The sequence below is a fragment of the Alligator sinensis genome, unplaced genomic scaffold (assembly GCF_000455745.1).
Source record: "Alligator sinensis unplaced genomic scaffold, ASM45574v1 scaffold216_1, whole genome shotgun sequence".
NCBI lineage: Eukaryota > Metazoa > Chordata > Crocodylia > Alligatoridae > Alligator > Alligator sinensis.
The window spans coordinates 2,726,075-2,744,830 of NW_005841868.1; the positions used below are offsets into that span (position 1 = coordinate 2,726,075).

The following is an 18,756-nucleotide window of genomic DNA, read 5'->3' on the forward strand; positions in this document are numbered from 1 at the left end:
GCGGGGGCCCTGTGGGTGCGGGGCGCCCTGGGGGTGCTGCGCGGGGAAGCTCGGGCCTCGGGGGCCGCGAGCCTGGCTCCGCTCCCGCTGGGCATCGGCAGAGAGCACCGCGGCATCCGGGCCGACTCTGTGGATGTAAGTAGCCGGGGTGGCCGGGTACAGAAACGGCACGATGGACAGCGCCCAACGGAGGGTCGTCCATAGCATTTTAAGGCGCTCAGGCTGGGGTGAGCGGGTGTCATGCCATAGTGTCCGCTGAGGAGACTCTCCAGGGCGTGTGGAACAGACGTTTGATCTCTCTCCTCCGCCAAGGCAGAATCGGCCCCTTGCTGGTGCTGTTGAGCGCTACCACCACCACCAGTAAGACTTGCCCTGCTTTTTAAAGCACAGCGGGGTCTCGAGCTGGAAAGGACAGCCGAGACTACACAGAACAGACCGAGAGACTTTGCAGCCCCAAGACCCATCCAGCAGGTTGTATTTTGCCTGCCCCTCCCAGGGGTTGCCGTGGGAACGCCCATGGGGACACTGGCTGCATGTTACATGTATGACATCAGTGTTAGCAAAGGAAGTGAGCCCAGGACCCAGACCCATGGCAAGCACAGAGCGTTATGTCCCTCCTTTGACATCTAAGTGGGGTGGTCCTACCTGCTGCCCATGCTCCCGCCACCCAGGGAGAGGCCTGGACCAAAGGAGTAGCTTTTTCCAGGTTCTTGATCCATACGGGTCCTGCTGGACCCACTCTCCTCCAGGCTATGGCACCAGCCCCTCCCTGCTGATTCACCTGGCTGATTTCATAAGGCTGGCAGATGGAGGGAGCCGCTGCCAGGAATCCCATCGGCTGGTTGAGTGCTGTAATAACAACACCACTGAATGGTGCACTGAGTGGAAATGTCTTGAAACAGGCTGCTCGGAGCAAGGCCGCAGCTTCCCCACAGCATGCCACGGCTGGGGCATTAACAGTGCAATGGACCTCTGAGCCAGGGCTTACAGATTCCCAGGTGGGCCTGGAAGGACAGGCCCTGCGCCTAGAGCCCCTCTCTCGGCCTAACTTTTTTTTTCCCTAGGGTTAGCAACTGGGGAAAAATTTCCTGATCCCACAGGTATTTTCTGCTTGCTCAACAGACTTGTTCGCTGCTGTCTCTTCTGTTTGATTGCTGTTTTGCTGGGCAGGAAGTTGCTTTGAAACTGCTGGTACTGGAGGTGAAGTGTCTTCCTTGCAGCAAGGCAGTGGTTAAGGCTAAGCAGAGCTTTCTGTTTAGAGCTTGTCAGAGTGCTCTGAAAGCCGCATGTTTACTCCGAGGGGCTTGAAATGTGCGGTCCTGAATTGAGACCCAGGGGAGGAGTAGAAGATCCAGTTTGAGAAGGGTTCCCCAGATACAGCTCACTAATATAACCACATGACACTACTAATGTGGTTCTTGTAACTTCTCATGCCTGTGTTGCACTGAAGGCAGCTGCGACCTGCTGGGATGGGCAATGCTGGAGGAGCACAAGGCATTGGGTGTAGCGCCCAGCCCACTAGTTTACCTCACCAGCATAACTCTCGTGATTCTTCCCCCACGTGTGCGGGTATAACGAGCGTCTCTGGGGACACTGAATGGGGACGACAAGGTCTGGTTTAAACATTAAGTATGTAACTGAAAATTGGCTGTAAAGTTGAGATTCCACACTGGGAGGGAGCAGAGCACGTGGTTTCAGTGGTAACCTCTGTAGTAACTTTGAGAGAGTTGAAGTGGCAGGAAGGAAGTCAGATTGCAATCAGGCTGAGGTGATGAGTTTCTCCTTGTCTAGGTTAGCAGTGAATGCTTATATGCCATTGAAAAGCCCACAGCCCATTCTAGCTGCACCCACCCCGCCCCCTGTTAGTGAGATGTGACATCTTTCTATGCCGAACTGTGGCAGAAGACATGCTCTGAACCTCTCGACTTGCTCACTGTGCACAGGCCTGGAAATCATTCATCATTTCACCCCAGCCAGCTTTTCATGAACTCCAGCCGAAACCTGATGCACTGAGCAGTGAGTGCTTCCTTCTGGCCTTATGTTGGAGAAGGGAATTGGAAATGATGCCAGGATCCAACAATAGATAGGAATTTCCTTGGGGAGTTTGAGGATTTTTTTCCTTGCAATTCCCTTACTGGGCTACCCAGTGGGTTCAACTTCTGTCAATTTTCCAGCACTGGTCAGGGCTGATTACACAAAGCTGCCTCTCTGCTATGAGACCTCAGTACAACTCCTTGTGATTTGTGATGTTATATGGCTTAAAGGTCAAACCTTCAAGTTGAAACCTGAGAGCCACAGATTCAAATCCCATATAGCCTAGCTACAGGATGGCTAGGTAGAATGGGACTTAGGCAAACTGTATTCTTTTCCTGACCTTGCCTGTTAGGGAACCTCGACAAATCATTTTGCCTCTTTATGTCTTGATTTTTCCCTGTGTATGATGGGAACATTGATTAACCTGGCTGAAAATCCTTTGATTCAGTTTGTCACTGAAAACTATTCATTTGTCAAAACTGAAAGTGTTCACAACACTGAACCTTGTGACTTGAAAACTTTGGTGGGAGAAAGGGATAAATATTTTGGAGTTGTCAAAAAAATCTGTTTTTAAAGCTTGAATTTCTCCTCTTCCCCGAGACAAAAGCATTCTTCATTTAGAAATGTTTGCTGAGGTAGACTAAAGGATTTTAAAAAAGAAAAAATGGGCAAAATCCAAGGGGAGCCTCTAAAAATTTCCCAAGCAAAATATTTTGATTTGATCCAAATCTGATTTTTTTTTTTTTTTTTTTTTAATTTAATTGTTGGTATCTAGAAGCTTTTTTGGTTCTTGCTCCTTTGGCTTGAACATGTTGCTCTTTTGATACCTGTAAACAGGACAAGTTAATCATTTCCTGCCCAGTTCTTAGATACCCATTCCTCCTTCGAAAAAGCACTTTGAGATTTGCTGATAAAGAGAGCAGTCTAAGAGCTTCTGGTATTGTGTTTGTCATTCTGAACTCTGCTGCTCACAACCATTTCCCAGTGGAGACAAGGTCATCATGTGGACCCTGTTCTGGAAACCTTGTTTTCAGTGCACTGATTTCAAGGAATCTTTATTTCAACTATGACTTTTCAGGACAGCAGCAAGCCTCTAAGATACTGGATCAAACAAAAAGACAGACAAAAACTAGAACTCTTGGTTCCAAAATGATACCTTTTATTAGACAAAAAATATATCATTTTGGAACCAAGCATTCTAGTTTTTGTCTGTCTTTCTGTCTCAGACCAACACAGCTATCAAGTACACCCCTAGATCAAACAAAACACGCATGATGGGCTGGCCAACGATATGCAGAGACAACATTGTACAACAACCCTTCAGAAGCACAGCAACTCAGGAAGTGTTGGGTGTGCCCAGCTCAGTGGACCATTGATTACATCTCCTGAGTGATTCTGAAATGGTATCAGCACTGAGGTGTTTAATAAGTTTATTGAAATAGGGAATAACTAGGCTGCAAGGTGAATGCCTTGTCATGTATACAGCCCTTATCTCTGTGCTATTGTGTCTAGCTGCCAGACTGCTGTAGGGCAGTTGTGCTTTGATTACACTGAGTAAGTGCTGTGTCCATACTAACTGAGAGAGCCTGGGGCTTCTCTGCGTGGGGGGTTAATTAACAGAATAGTTATTTTGGAGGAGATCCATCCTGGAGTAATTAACATGCTTCAAAGCAGAGGAAGTGTTTTTGAATTAAATCATTATTAGTCCAGAATAGTTCTTGCTTTGTTGGAGAATATGGATGAATATTCCAAGGACATTAGGTACTGCCTCTGGCACAGCAGCTTTGCTGGAGGATTACTGGTCCGCATTTGGCCATTGCAACTGGCGTCCCATTTTAAGGTCCTCAAATGTGTATACCTGCTGCCACCACTGTAAAGGTCAGATGCCATGTTGATGAGCACAACCCAAATACACAGCATTGCCTCCTCACCTTATGTCATCAGGAAGCTGACAAAGAGGTTGGGCAAGATTGCAAGGCCCATCTGAGGTGTAGGGGAAGGAGGAATGTATGTTGATACCCAGGAGAGCAGCTTGAGGCGGGAATACTTTGGGTCCCATCAAACTTTGTCCTGGTAGGGCTTTGGTCAGTATGCCCTGCTGAGCTGTGGTATTCATGCCTCTGTGTAGTTATGGCTCATGGCTGGTTCAGAAGTCTGGGTGGGAGGTGGAGGAGCCTTGCTGTGAACCTCCAGGTGTAGACAAGGGACACTGCAGGGGGAACTGCCAAAGACCTGGCTGGCAACAGCACCCTGAGGTCCAACTCCAGCCCCTGAGTCTGTGCTGCCTGAAGGAATGAGACCCCTCAGGCATGCTACAAAGGAGCAGACCCTGGATGATGGACCATCATTCCTCTCTCTGCTTTCCCCTTGTCTGTTTAAGTTATAGGGTCTTTGAGGCAGGGCTGATTCTCTTCTCTTTTTTTGGTTCTGTGGCTGGCGTAGTAGGGCTCCACTTTGGTTTGGGGCCTGTAGTTGCTATTGTAACACAAACAATACCTAGCTCTTATGTATCACATGTTGGGTCACTGTCATTATCCCCATGTTACAGGTGGAAAACCTGAGGCACAGGGCAGTGAAGTGACTTGCACAGGGCAGTGAAGTGACTTGCTCAAGGCTGCTCAGCAGGTCCATGGTGAAGTTGGGAAGAGAACCCAGGTCTTTCAAGTCTCTGTCTAGTGCTTTGCTCACTAAGCCCCACTGCCTTCTAATGATAACCCTGAGACTGGGCAACCCTTGGCTCAGCATGTGCCACTCAGCAGTGAGTCTCCTTTAGCCATTTGATTTCCAATTCAGATTGCCAAAGAGTGATTATGCCTGCCTGGCCTTCCTTGTGTTGGTGCCTAGAGCCAGCTCTCTCTAACCTATTGCCTGTCATTTAGTGCTGGGAGGTGCGGAAGCAGAACAGCTCGCAGTGGTGCTCCTTCATCCGCACCAACCCTGACTGCCAAATTGATGGTGGCTTCCTCGACTACCTGGATGGGGTCTTCTGTGTCTTCCCCTCAACACTTCTACCACTGGCCGTGACGCTCTATGTGAGGACTGGGGGGATGGGATTGTCACCCTGTGGGATGCTCTTGGTGGGAGGTCAAATGGGGAAAGCCCAAGGGAGTGGGAGTGATGAATGCTTGTTCAGGGAGATCTGGAGGGAGAAAGCTACTTGGAAGGCAGCAGGAAAGTGAGGACAAGCCATGATGCATTACACGGAGCCCCAGGAGAAGGACGCTGCCAGGGATGGAGTGAGCTGGGTAACCTAGGTTGGGCTGAGGTCATACAGATGTGGCAGAGGGTGATTCAGGGGAGCGGGGTAATGAGAGTGGGGGTGCAGGGCTCTTTATCCAGCCCAGACCACTTGACTTGATTTCTAGTTTGGTAGGAAACTCTTTCCATGGTGGTTTCTTGGCTCTCAGTAATGACCATCCCCCTTCCCCTGCCCTGGTTTTGGGGAGATTGCCCAGAAGCCCTTGGGATCTCTTCTTAGCTCTTAGCACCCATTGCTAATTCACTGTTGGGTTATTACAGGCGATGTGGCTGCTGTATCTCTTCATCATCCTCGGAGTGACGGCTGAGAAGTTGTGAGTATCTGTTCAGAGTGACCAGGAGCAAAGGACATCAAAAAAACCCAGAGTCTTGACCTCTGTATTCATGGCCATTTCAGTTTCCCTTGATCTGGCCTGTGCCACAAGGTTTTGGTGATGGGAGTAGTCTCTGTCACCACCTATGTGCTGGCATCCACATGTACATTAATGGACGTTGGCGGAGCTGAGCCTTTTACAGTCAAAACACCTCCCCAAACATTGCAGGCTCCCAGTCAACACACAGCTGCCAGCAAAATGCCAGCCTGGATGCAGCCCAGCAGTTGAGTTGGCAGCTGTGTGACTTGGGCACCTCTCCATGGCTTCTGCTGAGTCACCCCCTTGCATGATGAGAGCACTGGTGAAAGCAGCCGAGTGTGTCCCTGCTCTGCTGATATTAGCCACAGTGGCAACTGCATGCCAGGAAACCTTGTAGGAGAGGACTGGGCTGTACAGTCAAACTGCCTGACCCTACATTGTGGGGCTGCTGCCAACCACTGCTTTGCCAGAGCTGGAAACAGTGCATGGCAGCAGGAGGGGTTTTTCCTTCTGGTTTAGTTCCTCTCCAAAGGATGGGAACTAAGCTGTGTCTAGATGAAGGCATTCTGCCAGCAGAGCTAGGTCAGTGAGGGGACATGATCAATTTTACAATATATATCAGACCTCAAGGGCCTGAGTAGTTACCTTCAGAGGTGTCGGCTTTGGGAGAGGTCACAAATGAAATTACTTTGATGGCTAAGTCCAGGATTGGGTATTTAGGGACCAGGCTTCCACTGTTTGATCAGTAGCTGTTGGTTTACATTACAAAGCCAGTGCACAACTAGGAGGATGAAGGAGGGGGTGCAGGTCAGGGAAGAGGGGCACTGGCAAAGCTGTGTATGTTGGGAGGCTGGGACTGGAATAGCAGGGGACTGTGGGTCAGGATTGAAGCCCATTATGAAGAGAAGAGGAAACAGTTTGTCCAGTGATCCCTGTTCTGTACAATACAATCACTTCTGCCCATTCCTTGGCTCTGGGAATGGGGGATTATTACCTACTTGACTTTTTCTTTGTCCTCTCTCTCTCTCTCCAGCTTTTGCCCCAATCTATCGGCCATCTCCACCAACTTGAGGCTGTCCCACAATGTAGCAGTATCCTTCCAGTAGATACCTTTGCAAGGAGGCAGGGCTGGGAGAATGGGCAGTACAGAAGGAGCAGGAAGCTTCATCTGCACAAAGAGGGATGGGGGCAGGGAGTTTCATACCCGGAGCAGCATGGAAGCTGCAGGGGAGGATGTGGGGGAAGTGAAAGCAGCCTGATGTGCTGGGACTGTTCTGAGGGCCACACGGGCTGTTGTCTATGGCCTTTGGATCCTCCAGATGCCTAGCTGCCCTGTGGTATTAAGAAGAGGGGGTATTCACTGTCTCTGGGAATATGTGCAATGCCGCGTCTAGTAGCTACCTTGTATGTTTCCACATCCTGTTTCACTTACTGTCATTGGAACTGAAACATTTGCTACCAGAGCCTAAAAAACATATCCCCTAGCCCAGGACTGAACCTACAAGTTAGGAGCTGGCATGAGAGACTGGGAGCAGAGGCTGGATGGACTATGCCAGACTATTGCTGGACAGACTGTTGCTGTTCCCCAGCTTTGGGAAGCTACAGCCAACAAGTGCCACAAAGGAGCTACTGGTAACTGTTGCTTAGAGGGAGTTTTCAAGAGCTTGTGGGGCTGGTCTGACTCTGCTCCCATCACCATCAGAGGAGCTTTGCCATTGACTTGAGTGAGAGAGAAGCCAGGCTGGTGCTTTCAAAAACCTTGTCTGCTGTTGTAGATGCTGCTCTGAGCAGGGAATGGAGCCCCCTGGGTCTGTCTTGCTACAGCAGTGTCACTCTCTGATCACTTCTCAACATACTTGTCATGCACTGGAATGCTTCTGAAGGAGAGCAGCAGACTCATGACCATTTTACAGATGGGAAAACTCGGTCATGGGGAAGTGGGATGTCTCAAAGGTCACCTAGCAGGCCAGTGCCTGCAGGGAAGGGAACCCCTGGCTCCTGATTACTGCGCTAGATCAAAGTCCTGCCTGTGCGAGTTCTCTCTCGATCCCATCTGGGTCGCCATGTGCGAGCCGGGGGCGAGCCGGGCCCGTCTTTGTGCACACAGGCTGTGGCTGGCAGCCCGGGTACACGGGGCTGGAGAAAAACCGCGGCGCGGTTTGGTACGCTCGAGCTAGAATCAGTCACGGAGGTGTAATGGTTGATTGAAAAGATTATTTACTTACACCCAAGGTGGTTACGGTGTAGGCTGGTCAGCTTTCCAGGCACAGCTCCGCTTGAGTTCTCGGTGGAGGACTCTAATAAACTCGGTTCCTTGACCCCGGAGTGATTCAGGCTCCACGGGTTCAAGAATTCGTTCCCACAGAGCAGCTGTATCTCCGTGAGTGTTACTCGGTTCCCAGGTCCCCCGGAGCTGTTAAGACTCCGTGGGTTCGACAGTTGGGTCCTTAGGACAGGGATACGTCTGGACTGCGATCGGCGATGGGGAGAGGCTAGACGTTATGTGCCTCGGAGTTGTTAAGGCTCCGAGGGTTCGGTAAATAGGTCCCCCGGAGTTGTTGAAGCTCCGTGGGTTCAACAAATTAAACCTCTGTTGCCCTCTTAAGGAAAAAGCTGGGTTCGTATGGATCAGCAGCGCTTAGAGATCTTCACGCTCCTTTCCCGAACTCCACGTGCTTTCTCTCTCTCCAACTTGGGCGGAAACTACCCAAGCCTTTTGTACGGCTAGCAAGCCAATAGCTAGCCGCCACGTATGCCTACATTTAGAACCGGCCAATAATGTGGCACGAATCTAAATACAAATGGCAGGAACTCCTTTGCATCGTGCATCACCATAATGCAAAAGAAATGCACGATGCAAAGAAAGCTACAGAACTGGTGGGAAAAGCTCCTGCACGCGGGTTCTCCATTACAACAGAACACTCCACCGTGCAAAAGAGCTGCAATTTGGCGGGAACATGATTTAGCAATGCTGAAGCACACACAAACAAGAAAAACCACAACTTTGGGTTGTGACACTGCCCACTAGCTCCCACAAGCTAGGCTGTCCCCGTGAGGCTTGCTCAGCAAGGTGGCAGGAGCAGGCGGTGGCCCTGTAGATGTGTGCCCAGGAGCCTCTGGGAGGGAGGTCAGGCCAACCTGGCCAACCCTTCCTTAACATTCCTCTCCATGGCGTCACTTTCCTCGCCTTTGGGAACGGCGCTCCAGATGTCTTCAGTGCTGTGGTGGCCTTTTCTGACCCCAGGACTGCGGGGCTGGCAATCGGGGCTCTCTTTGGTATGAAATATTCCCAGACACAGCACTGTCCCTCTCCCAAGAAACTTCATGTGCTTGCTGCCTCCACTCTGTCTGTAAGGGGGTGGCTAGGCATGTCAGTCCTTCTCCCCTGCCTATGCTTTTGTCCCCTGCTGCGTTTCCCCTATGTCCATGTTGGGGTGAGATGTTCAGAATACCACTCATGTGCCAGGCTTCTAAGAGCAGCCTCCTCATCACTCCTGGCAGGTCTCTAGCTGCCTGCGGTGGGAAGTGTGCCCTGGCTTTTCTCTCCCCAGTGTCCATCTCTGCTAGAGAGAATGGCCTCCTTCAACTTAATTGTTGGGGCTGCTGTGTGCCTTGGCCACCAGGAAGTGCTCTGTGACCAGGATGTCTCACTGGGTCCTGCCAGAGCGCTGTGACATGGCTGGTCACCCCCTCCCCATCCCACCTCACCTCACCCAGATTCACAGCACTCGCCCTCTGCTCTGTGTCTCAGGCCTACCCAGGGCTCCAGGTTCTCCTTCCTCCAACCTGTCCAGGTGTGTCCAGGGGGATGGGGAGCAGGGAAGCCGTCAGCTGAGGTCCAGGGTGCCAGATGAGGGAGCCACCTGCAAACCAAACACCGACCCTGCCTGACGGTGTCTGTCCACAGGTGCTGGCATCTTCGTGACCACCGTGCTGGCTGGTGGGATTGCCCTGGTGAAGCCCTTCACAGCAGCCTCCCGGCCGTTCCTCAGGGATGCCATCTTCTACATGGTGGCTGTCTTTGTGACCTTCTTAGCACTTTACTTTGGGAGCATTTCCCTGCCTTGGGCTCTTGGTAAGTCACGTCAGCCAGCTGTGAAGGAGGAGCAGCAGGGACATGAGGGAGCCACTGGGAATAGCTTACCCTGGTGGGAGTGCTTGGAAAGGACTGCTGTAGGGGTAAATAATGGGGTTGTGGAAAGGCAACTGAGGGGGTACAGGGAAAGCCTGCAGGCAGAGCAGACAGAGATGGGAAAGCCAGAGAAGTCTCCACCTCTGTGTTGCTCCATGATAGGCTACCTTGGGCTGTACATATTCTATGTCTGCACTGTGGTGATCTGCACCTGGATCCACCGGAGACAGCGAAGGGAAGGGTCATCCACTTCCAGCTCCAGAGAACCAGGTAAGAGAGCTGCCAGAGGAGAGCTCCAGCCTCATGGGACTGGCCTGACACTGTTTACCCTCACAGGTGACCTGGCCCCTCATGGTCTTTCTGTGGCCCCATTGCCCTCTTCTCTCTCCCTGTAGAGCTTGTGACAGAGTCTGAAAATGGTGGTTCCACCTCAAGCATGAACGGTGCGGATTTTGGTAGGTCTTGCCTTGCGCATCAGGCTTAGGATGTGCACAGCTTCCTCACTACATGGCATGAGGCAGGGTCTAGTGGGTGGAGAGCACTGCTGGGACTGTAGTTGTTCACTCAACTGCCATGGTCACAAGTTTTGTTGGGAATTCGGAGAAACAATGGACATAGAGAATGAATTTTCCTTCTGTTTTGGAAGGACTCGGCACTGGGCTCCATTGATGGAGCCAGGTGAGGGACAGATGCTTACCTGCATAGCTATTGGCTTGGAGAAGCAGACTCCCAGAACACTTGGTGTAGTCAGGGAACAATTCCTGACTGGTTAAACAAAGAACAGGGCATGGGCTAGGGAATGGCAGCTGAGGATGGCACTGGGGGACCCTAGGGGCCTCTGTAGACTGTGGACCCATGAAGCTAAAAAAACACAGCAGCCCTATGCCCAACTCAATCTTTGCTCCTCTCAAACAGGTGAAGAATATCGACCCCTGCTCCCACATGAGGAGAAAACGCTCCACATCCTGACCAAATCCCTGAATACCCTGGATTACAGAAAGTGGAGGAGGAAGCCCTGTTACTGGAGACTCTTCGAAGTTTTTAAGGTAGCTTGGTTGCAGCCTTGTGACATTCCTTTTTTGTGACATGGGCAGCTGGGCTTTTGTTCCTGGCTGCAGACTGAGGCAGGCAAGTAACATGGGAGACCAAGGGAGCAGAACAACCTGGTTGTGTCTTAAAAAGAATAGGCCCATCTAGATGGGGATGGGAATTGTTCCTTCCTCTCTACCTGCCAACCCTGATACCAAGTGGAGAAATACCCATGATCACAGTCCAAGGGCTCTCTGTCTCACTGAGCAGGACCTGGCTCCAAGGCCAGCATCTCAAAGGGCAGGGAGATCCTGGAGCACAGAAGCTAGAGACCTTGCTGTGATGCCAGGAGCAGGTCCAAGTGCATCAGACATCTCTAGAGTATTGTGGCAAGGGAATGTTGCTAGGACAGGCTAGGAACATGACTGTGAAGCTACTGGACCTGCAGGCAGGTCTTTTGGACCTGACCTTAGCTGTGAACTGGTAACACCAAAGTGAGAGGCACCAGCTCACAACCTTCCTGGTCTACCTGGTCCTCTAGGGAGAGAATTGGCTCTCCACATTCTCTAGCATCCAGACCAGGTCCAGGGATGCCAGGAGTGGTTCAAACTGCTCACCCCGCAAAGAACATGCCAACCAGGAACAGGCCAGGGCATAAACAGTGGCCAGACCCGTGAGACTGGACTACTGAAAGCACCCGGTGTCTATGGTCCAACACCTGAATAAATGGCCTGGCATGTTCAGAGGTGGTTTTAAGCACTCTACCCCATTTTGAGAACAGGCCATTCCTGAGCTATTGGTGTAAGACACTGGCTGGGGTTTTGGGGGATCATGTGTCTGACAACCTGGAGCAAAGATGTGGAGTGCCATTGGTGAGAATGTGGCATCGGAAGGCAAGGGATCTGTAACTAGGGGGGAGGGTACGTAATGTGTCTGTACAGGAGCGGGGAGTTATGGGTGTGGCCGTTGTTGCAAGCCTGACCCCTACAGCCATCTGTTCCCAGATGCCGATTGAATTTGTGCTGCTGCTCTCCGTTCCCATCGTGGACCCTGACAAGGAGGACCGGAACTGGAAGAGACCGCTCAACTGCCTGCATCTGATCACCAGTCCCCTGGTCTGCATCCTCACACTGAAATCCGGTGCCTGTAAGAACCTGATGTTCACCCGGTGCCCTTCTCTGGCCCCTACCTGTGCCCAGGCATCCTGGACCCAATGCCCAGCAGAGCACAACTTACTACTGGCTTTGCAGTGGGAGCTGCACTACACGGCTCCACTGGCCTCACAGGTGCCTGAGGCTCAGGTCATTACAGTTGCCACCCCTAGGAGTGCAGCCATTTCAGGACTGATCCTCAGCCCCTGGACACACTTCCTCCTCACCAAAGGGTGTGGGGGAGGAAGCTGGCCAAGAGCAGCTCTATGATATCTGTGGCAGGGTCCTACTGAGCCTTCTGGTGCCATGGGTAAGAGGAACTGAGCACTCTGCAGGCTCCCGCTGGGTGTCCCTGGGAAGCAGTGGCCGTATCTGCTCAGCAGAGAGCAAAAGCAAGAAGAACGTTTCTCCCTTGTCTTTCATGGGCATGTAGCACTGCTGGTTGCTGGCTGCTGCTCTTTCCCCTCCCCCTCAAGGGGGGCTGCATTTTAGTTCTGGGTGAAGTCCTCAGCTGGTGTCCCAACCCTCACCAGGGGAGAGGGAAGAAGGCATGCACTTCAGCATGTGCTCTGCTTTGGCTGTCCTTGCCAGCAGAGCTACCCCAGGGAGCCAGCACAAGCTACATTAACTTGTACCAAGGCCTGTTAGGATCCAGCTCCAAATTGGAGACCTTGAGCCCCCTCTGTATACCTTGGATAAAGAGCAAGCCCCCCGATTGATCCCTGAGGCTTGCTGAGGGCTGTTGGTTTGTACCATGCCAGGCTTGACCTGACCTGAGGCACTCTGTGTACTGACATTCTCCCTTCCCCATCTCTCCCTCCTGCAGATGGACTGTACAAAATCCAGGGTGTCTTCCCCATCTGGGGCATGGTGATCCTGACTGGGGCTTTCCTGGCCCTTGTCATCTTCTTCACTACAAAGAACAGGGAACCACCCAAGTACCACTGTGTAAGAACCTATCGTGACAAGTCCCCTCCCCTTCCAACCTAGTCCAGCCCTGTGCAACCCTTCCCTACTCACCACTCCCGTCTGTCCAGTGCTGTGGCAGTGCTGTCCCCTTCCCATCCAGTCCAGCTCTGGGAAGAGCTAGAGGCTGATGATGATCAGATGGTTCTCATCAGCTGGGGTCCTGAGGCTGCCCTGATGCCTCCAGCTGCCTTTGGGGAGAGGCTGGAGTCTGATTCCCAGCTTGGCCAACATTGAAGCATCGGGGAGGGTGGGTGGCCTTGCCAGGGCCCCTAGTTTCCCCAGCTATGGAGCTAGGGAGCTGGATCTCTCAGGTGCCCCAGACACATGATTACACTGCGGTGCCCCTGCTCTCTCCCTGACAGCTCTTTGCCTTCCTGGGTTTCTTGGCCAGTGCCATGTGGATTAAAGCTGCTGCCACCGAGGTAGTCAACATCCTACGGACCCTGGGTGTGATCTTCCAGCTGAGCAACACTGTGCTGGGCCTGACACTGCTGGCCTGGGGGAACAGCATCGGTGGTGAGGGGACGTGTGTGTGTGTGTGTGTACAGTCCAGATGTGCTAGAGCCCAGATGCTTAGAAGTGGATACTGAGGAAGACGACAATGTGGATCCTCCCTGGAGAACAGGGAACAGCTTGGCCCACCAGTGGCAGTAGCTTTGTGACCCTTATTGCCACCAGTGGCCAGAGATTCAGACATCCTCACCACTGTCAGCTAGAGAACCCACAGCTCTGTGCTGCCTGGCTCATGGCTCTGGTGCAGGGTGGGGTGGGCTCACTTCCTTAGGTAGGAACTTTATCCACTTTGGTTCTCTCCGTACCACTGCCCCTCCTTTCCTCCTCTGGCAACAGCATGCAAGGCTGATTCCCAGTCGTATATGCTGGGCTGCAGGGCAGAGAAATTGCACATCGATGGCTGTAGGATACTGCTCTTGCTATTCTGCCCCCTTAACAGTCGCTGCTATATGGAAACATGTTGACCTGGAGGCTAGGACAAGCAAGCTGCTTCCAGTGTCTTGCTGAGGATCTCCTGGGGGCTGCCACTATGTCAGGGTTTGCCATCACAGTTGGCCAACGCACACTGCATCCAACCCAAGGAGACTCCTGTAGGACGTCCTGTTAGGCATGTAGCTGTCCCCCTGTGAAACTGGCAGCTGAAAGGACTGCAAAGTCTCTCAGGAGCCCAGTTCCCAACCACAAAACCTTTCATCTTCCACAGATGATCCATTTTCACCACCTGAGCTTTCCTAGGGCAAATGTCATGAGCTGGGAGGAAGTTACCTGTCCAGAGGGGCTACTCTAACATGTTCTTTGTCCCTTGCAGACACATTCTCAGACCTCACCATGGCGCGGCAAGGATATCCCCGCATGGCTTTCTCTGCCTGCTTTGGGGGCATCATCTTCAGTATCCTTTTAAGCTTGATCTGCATTGGACAACCTCTTCATCTGAGGCAGAGCAGCCATATAGATAGACTGGGTGGGGCTACAGGAATCTTGACTCCTATGCTTAGCCCTGTCACAGACCTGAATTGACTTTAGCCAATTCATTTGCCCCTTGTGTCTCTTGCCTCTCTCTCTCCATACCATTTATCCTGCTTTGAAATCCCTGAATAAAAAGTGGTAGAGAAGAGCTAAGTGGTGTTATTCAACTTGAAGCTGAGGAATCTGTTGCCGATTAATTCTGTAGTGGCAAAAGATGGGATTGTATGAAGCCCCAATTTTCCCCCCTGTAGATTTAGATCTTCACATCTCCCCACTGAGGGCAGATCAGCAGGGTCTGTTCAGGACTCTGTGCATAGAGGGTGCTTTTGTAGGTAGGATTGCAGGAGGTATTAGCCCTTTGTTTCCAGAACAAAGGCCAGATCAAAGAAGAGGATTCTGGATGGGATTAAGTTGTCTTGGCAGAATGGTGTGGAAAAACTTCAGTAGCCATGATTGTAACTTGCCCTTCATCACTGGGTGCATCTACACGTGCGCTTTACTGCAGTTGACCAATTAGCTCCACAATAAAGTGTCACAATCTACACATGTGCTCATTTTAGGATGCAGCAAACTAATCAACTCTGCTGTAAGACAGTACTGCCCTAGTAGTGTCCTACAGCAGTGTACCTGCATGCATTCAAATGCACATGTAGACTAATCAGGGCTGGCTGGGACATGAGGGTGCTACAGTGCAGGAGCTGCCTGCCCTCATGCCCCAGTCATCCCCGCTACTGCCTGACATCACCTGAAACCCAGGGCTGACCCTCCCACCCCCCACGATGCCAGGCCCCCTGCTTCGGGTCAGCTGCTCCCAGGCATGTCTTCAAGTTCCCGGATATGCCTTCAGCCCAGGACCACCCCAGCTCAAATTGCTGCAGTCCTGGGCGCATGTGAAAACGTTATGCCTGGGAGTAGCTGACTCTGGCACAAATTGCACCAGAGTTTATTCAGGGGCATTAATATAATGCGTTAATGCACCCACCATATAGAAAGTTAGCCTTAGGGTCTGGCTTAGAACCTAAATCAGGGCAATTGGTGCCTATGCTGCATGCACTATCCTACACTGTTTCCATGGACATTTAGCAAAAGGATCATGTTCACCCTATGCTCTGACTTGCAACTCCAAGTAAGGCAGGAACACAGGAACATTGCATTCAGGGACTCTAGCTACGATGCTACAACTGTAGGATCAGGAAAGCCCTCTTGTCCCAGGTAACCCGATAGGTGCTCAGATACCACATCAGAGCTGCCAGTTACTGCTGCTCAGAGAAGAGGAATGATCACCATCCTCAGTAGCTGTAGGTCTGCTGTCATAATGAATGAGCAACATGTTCCTGGACAGTAGCCTTGTCTCTGAGCCAGCAACTAGCTCTGCCACATCTAGGCCTTCCAGCAGTAGGACCGGTGTGACCAGCATCTTTCTCTTGCTCCTCTTTAAACAGCTTGTATGAGGTAATCCCATTTTTCAGCTGTGAAAATCCAATTGTGCTTTGCCCCAGCTGCTCACCCTCGTGGCTAGTTCTGTGTCCTGCAGGGTTTATTGTTCCTGAACTTGGCTGCAGATATCCTGGTTGGAGTGGGGTTGGGCTGCTTACTGCAGATGACAAGCAGCCAGTCTGTGGTAAAGGTAAGGCTGTCTGGAAGACTTAAATTGCACCTGTCTGTGGGGAAGAGGGAGACTTGTCTGGATTGTATTTACCTCCTCTAAGCAGTGTTAGATAGCATGGGGAGATGTGTCTATGTTAAAGCTTCCACCATGACAGAGGGGGGACAGTGAAAGGCTGTTTTCCGTCAGGGTGTGAAGTCAACACAAGTCTATTTAACAAAAGCAGATGAAGTTACAGCTAAAACAGGAAGGGGAGGCTATTTCTACAAGTTAAACAGTGCCTGGCATTTGATAGAGGGATCATAGTGGCCAGTGTGCAGAATCCCTTTTCATGGAGCCTGGCACAGCATCTGTTTCTGGCAGTTGGATGTGGTGTGGAAACAGAGATCAGTGGTGTAGTTTGTATTGTCAGCCTTTCACTAGATGGTACCACTTGCTTCTGGCCAACAGAATAAACAGGGACAGTGACAGTGCTGTTTTTAATAAGTGATAAAAACTCACTAATTCTTGTCTCCCTTCTCAGCTGGAGCCAGATGGCCTTCTAATGTGGATCCTGGCTGGGGCGCTGGGGCTTAGCTTAGTATTTTCCTTTGTGTCAGTGCCAGCACAGTGCTTCCACCTGGGCAAAGCATACGGCATCTGCCTCCTCATCTACTACCTGGCTTTCCTCACTGTGGCTTTGCTGACAGAATTCAAGGTGATTGAGCTTACCACCCTCTGAAAGCAGTGCTGAGAGAGGATGTCCAGTCACTTGATACCACCTACGATGAGGAGCTTGGGATGAGTTTCAGAGCTCGCAGGTCTCAGACCGAGTTGCTAGTCATGAAGAAGCAAGATCTGGAGGTGGGGAAGTCCAGTCCTTGTGCTGCCACTGCCGGATGCTCAACTGGCAAGTGACTTTTGACATTCCCTGGCTGGACCCATTCAGTTCCTTCTCCAAATCACTGAAGGACACCCCACCCAAGGAGGACTCGGACCAAGTAACCTATCTTCCTTGTGAACGCACCACCAAACCTAGCATTCATTTTCCTATCCTGAAGGCATTACGACAATCTGAATTTACTGCTAAGATGTAGCACGCTTTGGATGTTAAGCCAGAAACAACCCTTCCACCCCAGGGAACTAGAAGCTGATTCAGCAGGGGAAAACAAAACAATGCTGCTCAATCCACACATCCTCCAGCTCAGGGGCTGCCCAACCAAATAAGAACTGGGAACCACATGTCAAGCCATCTCGCTGGCACTCCAGTCAGTATTAATTGTTCCCATTCATTTTTTATGGAAAGGGATTGGTCAGAATAGGAACCATTTTTAAAGAGACTGTTTTAAAAGGAAGGTTTTGAACAGGGATCATTTTAAATGACTGTGGTCCTCAGAGGAATTTTGCAACTGCACAGAAAGGAGTTTTACACACAGGAAAATTACATTTTTATAGTTTTTTATTCCTTCCATTGATTTTATTTCCTCCTTCCCTTTAATACCTCTCACTCCAGCTTCCCCTGTGGAGAACAAAGCAATCAGTATTCACTTCACAATAATGCAAACTTGTGAAATAACTGTTTCAGTGCAACTTTGGGCATGTTTGCACTATACAAAGGGTATGTTCTTAACTTGGGTTAAAACAGCAGCAAAGAAAGTAATGTGGAATTAGTCACTTGAGTTCCCATTCAGGATCCCCGGTATGTCAATGTGAATATTTTCTCTATGGGGAAATACTTGGTACTCTATTGGTTTACACACACAACCTTTTTGCCTTTGGAATCCGAGGCTCAGATGCTGTATGAAAAAGTCAAATAAACACAAGTCAGTGATCTTTACCTGGTGTCCAGTGCTAATACAGTGCATAGCACAATGGACTCTTGGTCCATGACCGGGGTCTTCTAGCAGTCACCGCAGTACAAATAATACTGAGTAAACAGGGTTCATCCATTGTTGTTGTCTGGATTTGACTTGAACAGTCTGCAGCAGTATTAAAATACACGAGAGCAGAGCATGCAACAGGGTGGTGCCAGAAACAGGCCAAAAGTCACACCACACAGCACTAATTACACTGAAACTGGCTTTAGTGCCAATGGGAAGAGAGCAGTCCTCTTTTGATTTAGTAAGAGATTCCTAAAATAGCAGCCACATATGGAGAAGTCTATCATTAAAAAGATCCCCCCCTTCCCCTGCTCAGTACAATTTCCATTGTCACAGGTTTTTTCAGTCCTCCATCGGCACACAACTGCATACACTAGTCATCTTTCCTTGTGTAACAGCAGTGGCCGGAAGCCTGGCAAAATCAACCAGTCAAACCACAGGCAGCGCAAGCTGGAGAAAACAGGAAGCAGGGAAGAAATGGTTGAGCCGAGACAGAAGCACTTTTCCAAAGGGAGGAGTCCTAGCTGCTTCCACTGCTTGAAAATTAACTACACAGTTAGAAACTGTCAGATCCCAAACGCTCACAAAAACCAGAAATTTAAGAGTGATATTTCAGGACATTTTTGGAAGCATCTGACTAGGGAGCCTAGAGACCATTTTAAAAAATGACTGAGGTGCTTGGTTTTCTCTCAAAGTCAACAGGATTTGGGGTTGGCAGTCATTTTTATAGATGTGACTTAACTGTGTTTGAAAATATTATGTTAGTTGTCAAGGGACAGAGTGAGGTCAGAAAGAGATCTTGGAGTCATCACTGATTCTAAAATGAACATGGGCTGCCAGCATGAGGACACGGTCAGCAAGGCTAACCGCACCTTGTCATGCATCC

General features: G+C 50.6%; 2 protein-coding genes across 2 annotated transcripts in view; one reads left to right on the forward strand and one right to left on the reverse strand.

The window, feature by feature from the left end:
- PLBD2 (phospholipase B domain containing 2) overlaps nucleotides 1–1,058 on the reverse strand; it is a 39,619-nt gene extending 38,561 nt beyond the window's left edge. Inside the window, exon 1 of the mRNA XM_025193080.1 lies at nucleotides 646–1,058. Coding sequence (XP_025048865.1) covers nucleotides 646–719 — 74 coding nt within the window. The 5' untranslated portion in view covers nucleotides 720–1,058. The remainder of the gene's footprint in view (nucleotides 1–645) is intronic.
- On the forward strand, nucleotides 1–17,827 carry SLC8B1 (solute carrier family 8 member B1). The gene is made up of 16 exons (XM_025193072.1): nucleotides 1–135; nucleotides 4,583–4,792; nucleotides 4,914–5,066; nucleotides 5,554–5,606; nucleotides 6,679–6,736; nucleotides 8,816–8,921; nucleotides 9,553–9,720; nucleotides 9,940–10,047; nucleotides 10,173–10,232; nucleotides 10,693–10,823; nucleotides 11,811–11,952; nucleotides 12,784–12,905; nucleotides 13,289–13,442; nucleotides 14,248–14,328; nucleotides 15,968–16,032; nucleotides 16,535–17,827. The coding sequence occupies exons 2-16, from the start codon at nucleotides 4,664–4,666 to the stop codon at nucleotides 16,730–16,732; spliced, it is 1,728 nt and encodes a 575-aa protein (XP_025048857.1). The 5' UTR covers nucleotides 1–135; nucleotides 4,583–4,663; the 3' UTR covers nucleotides 16,733–17,827.
- The last annotated feature ends 929 nt before the right edge of the window (nucleotides 17,828–18,756 follow it).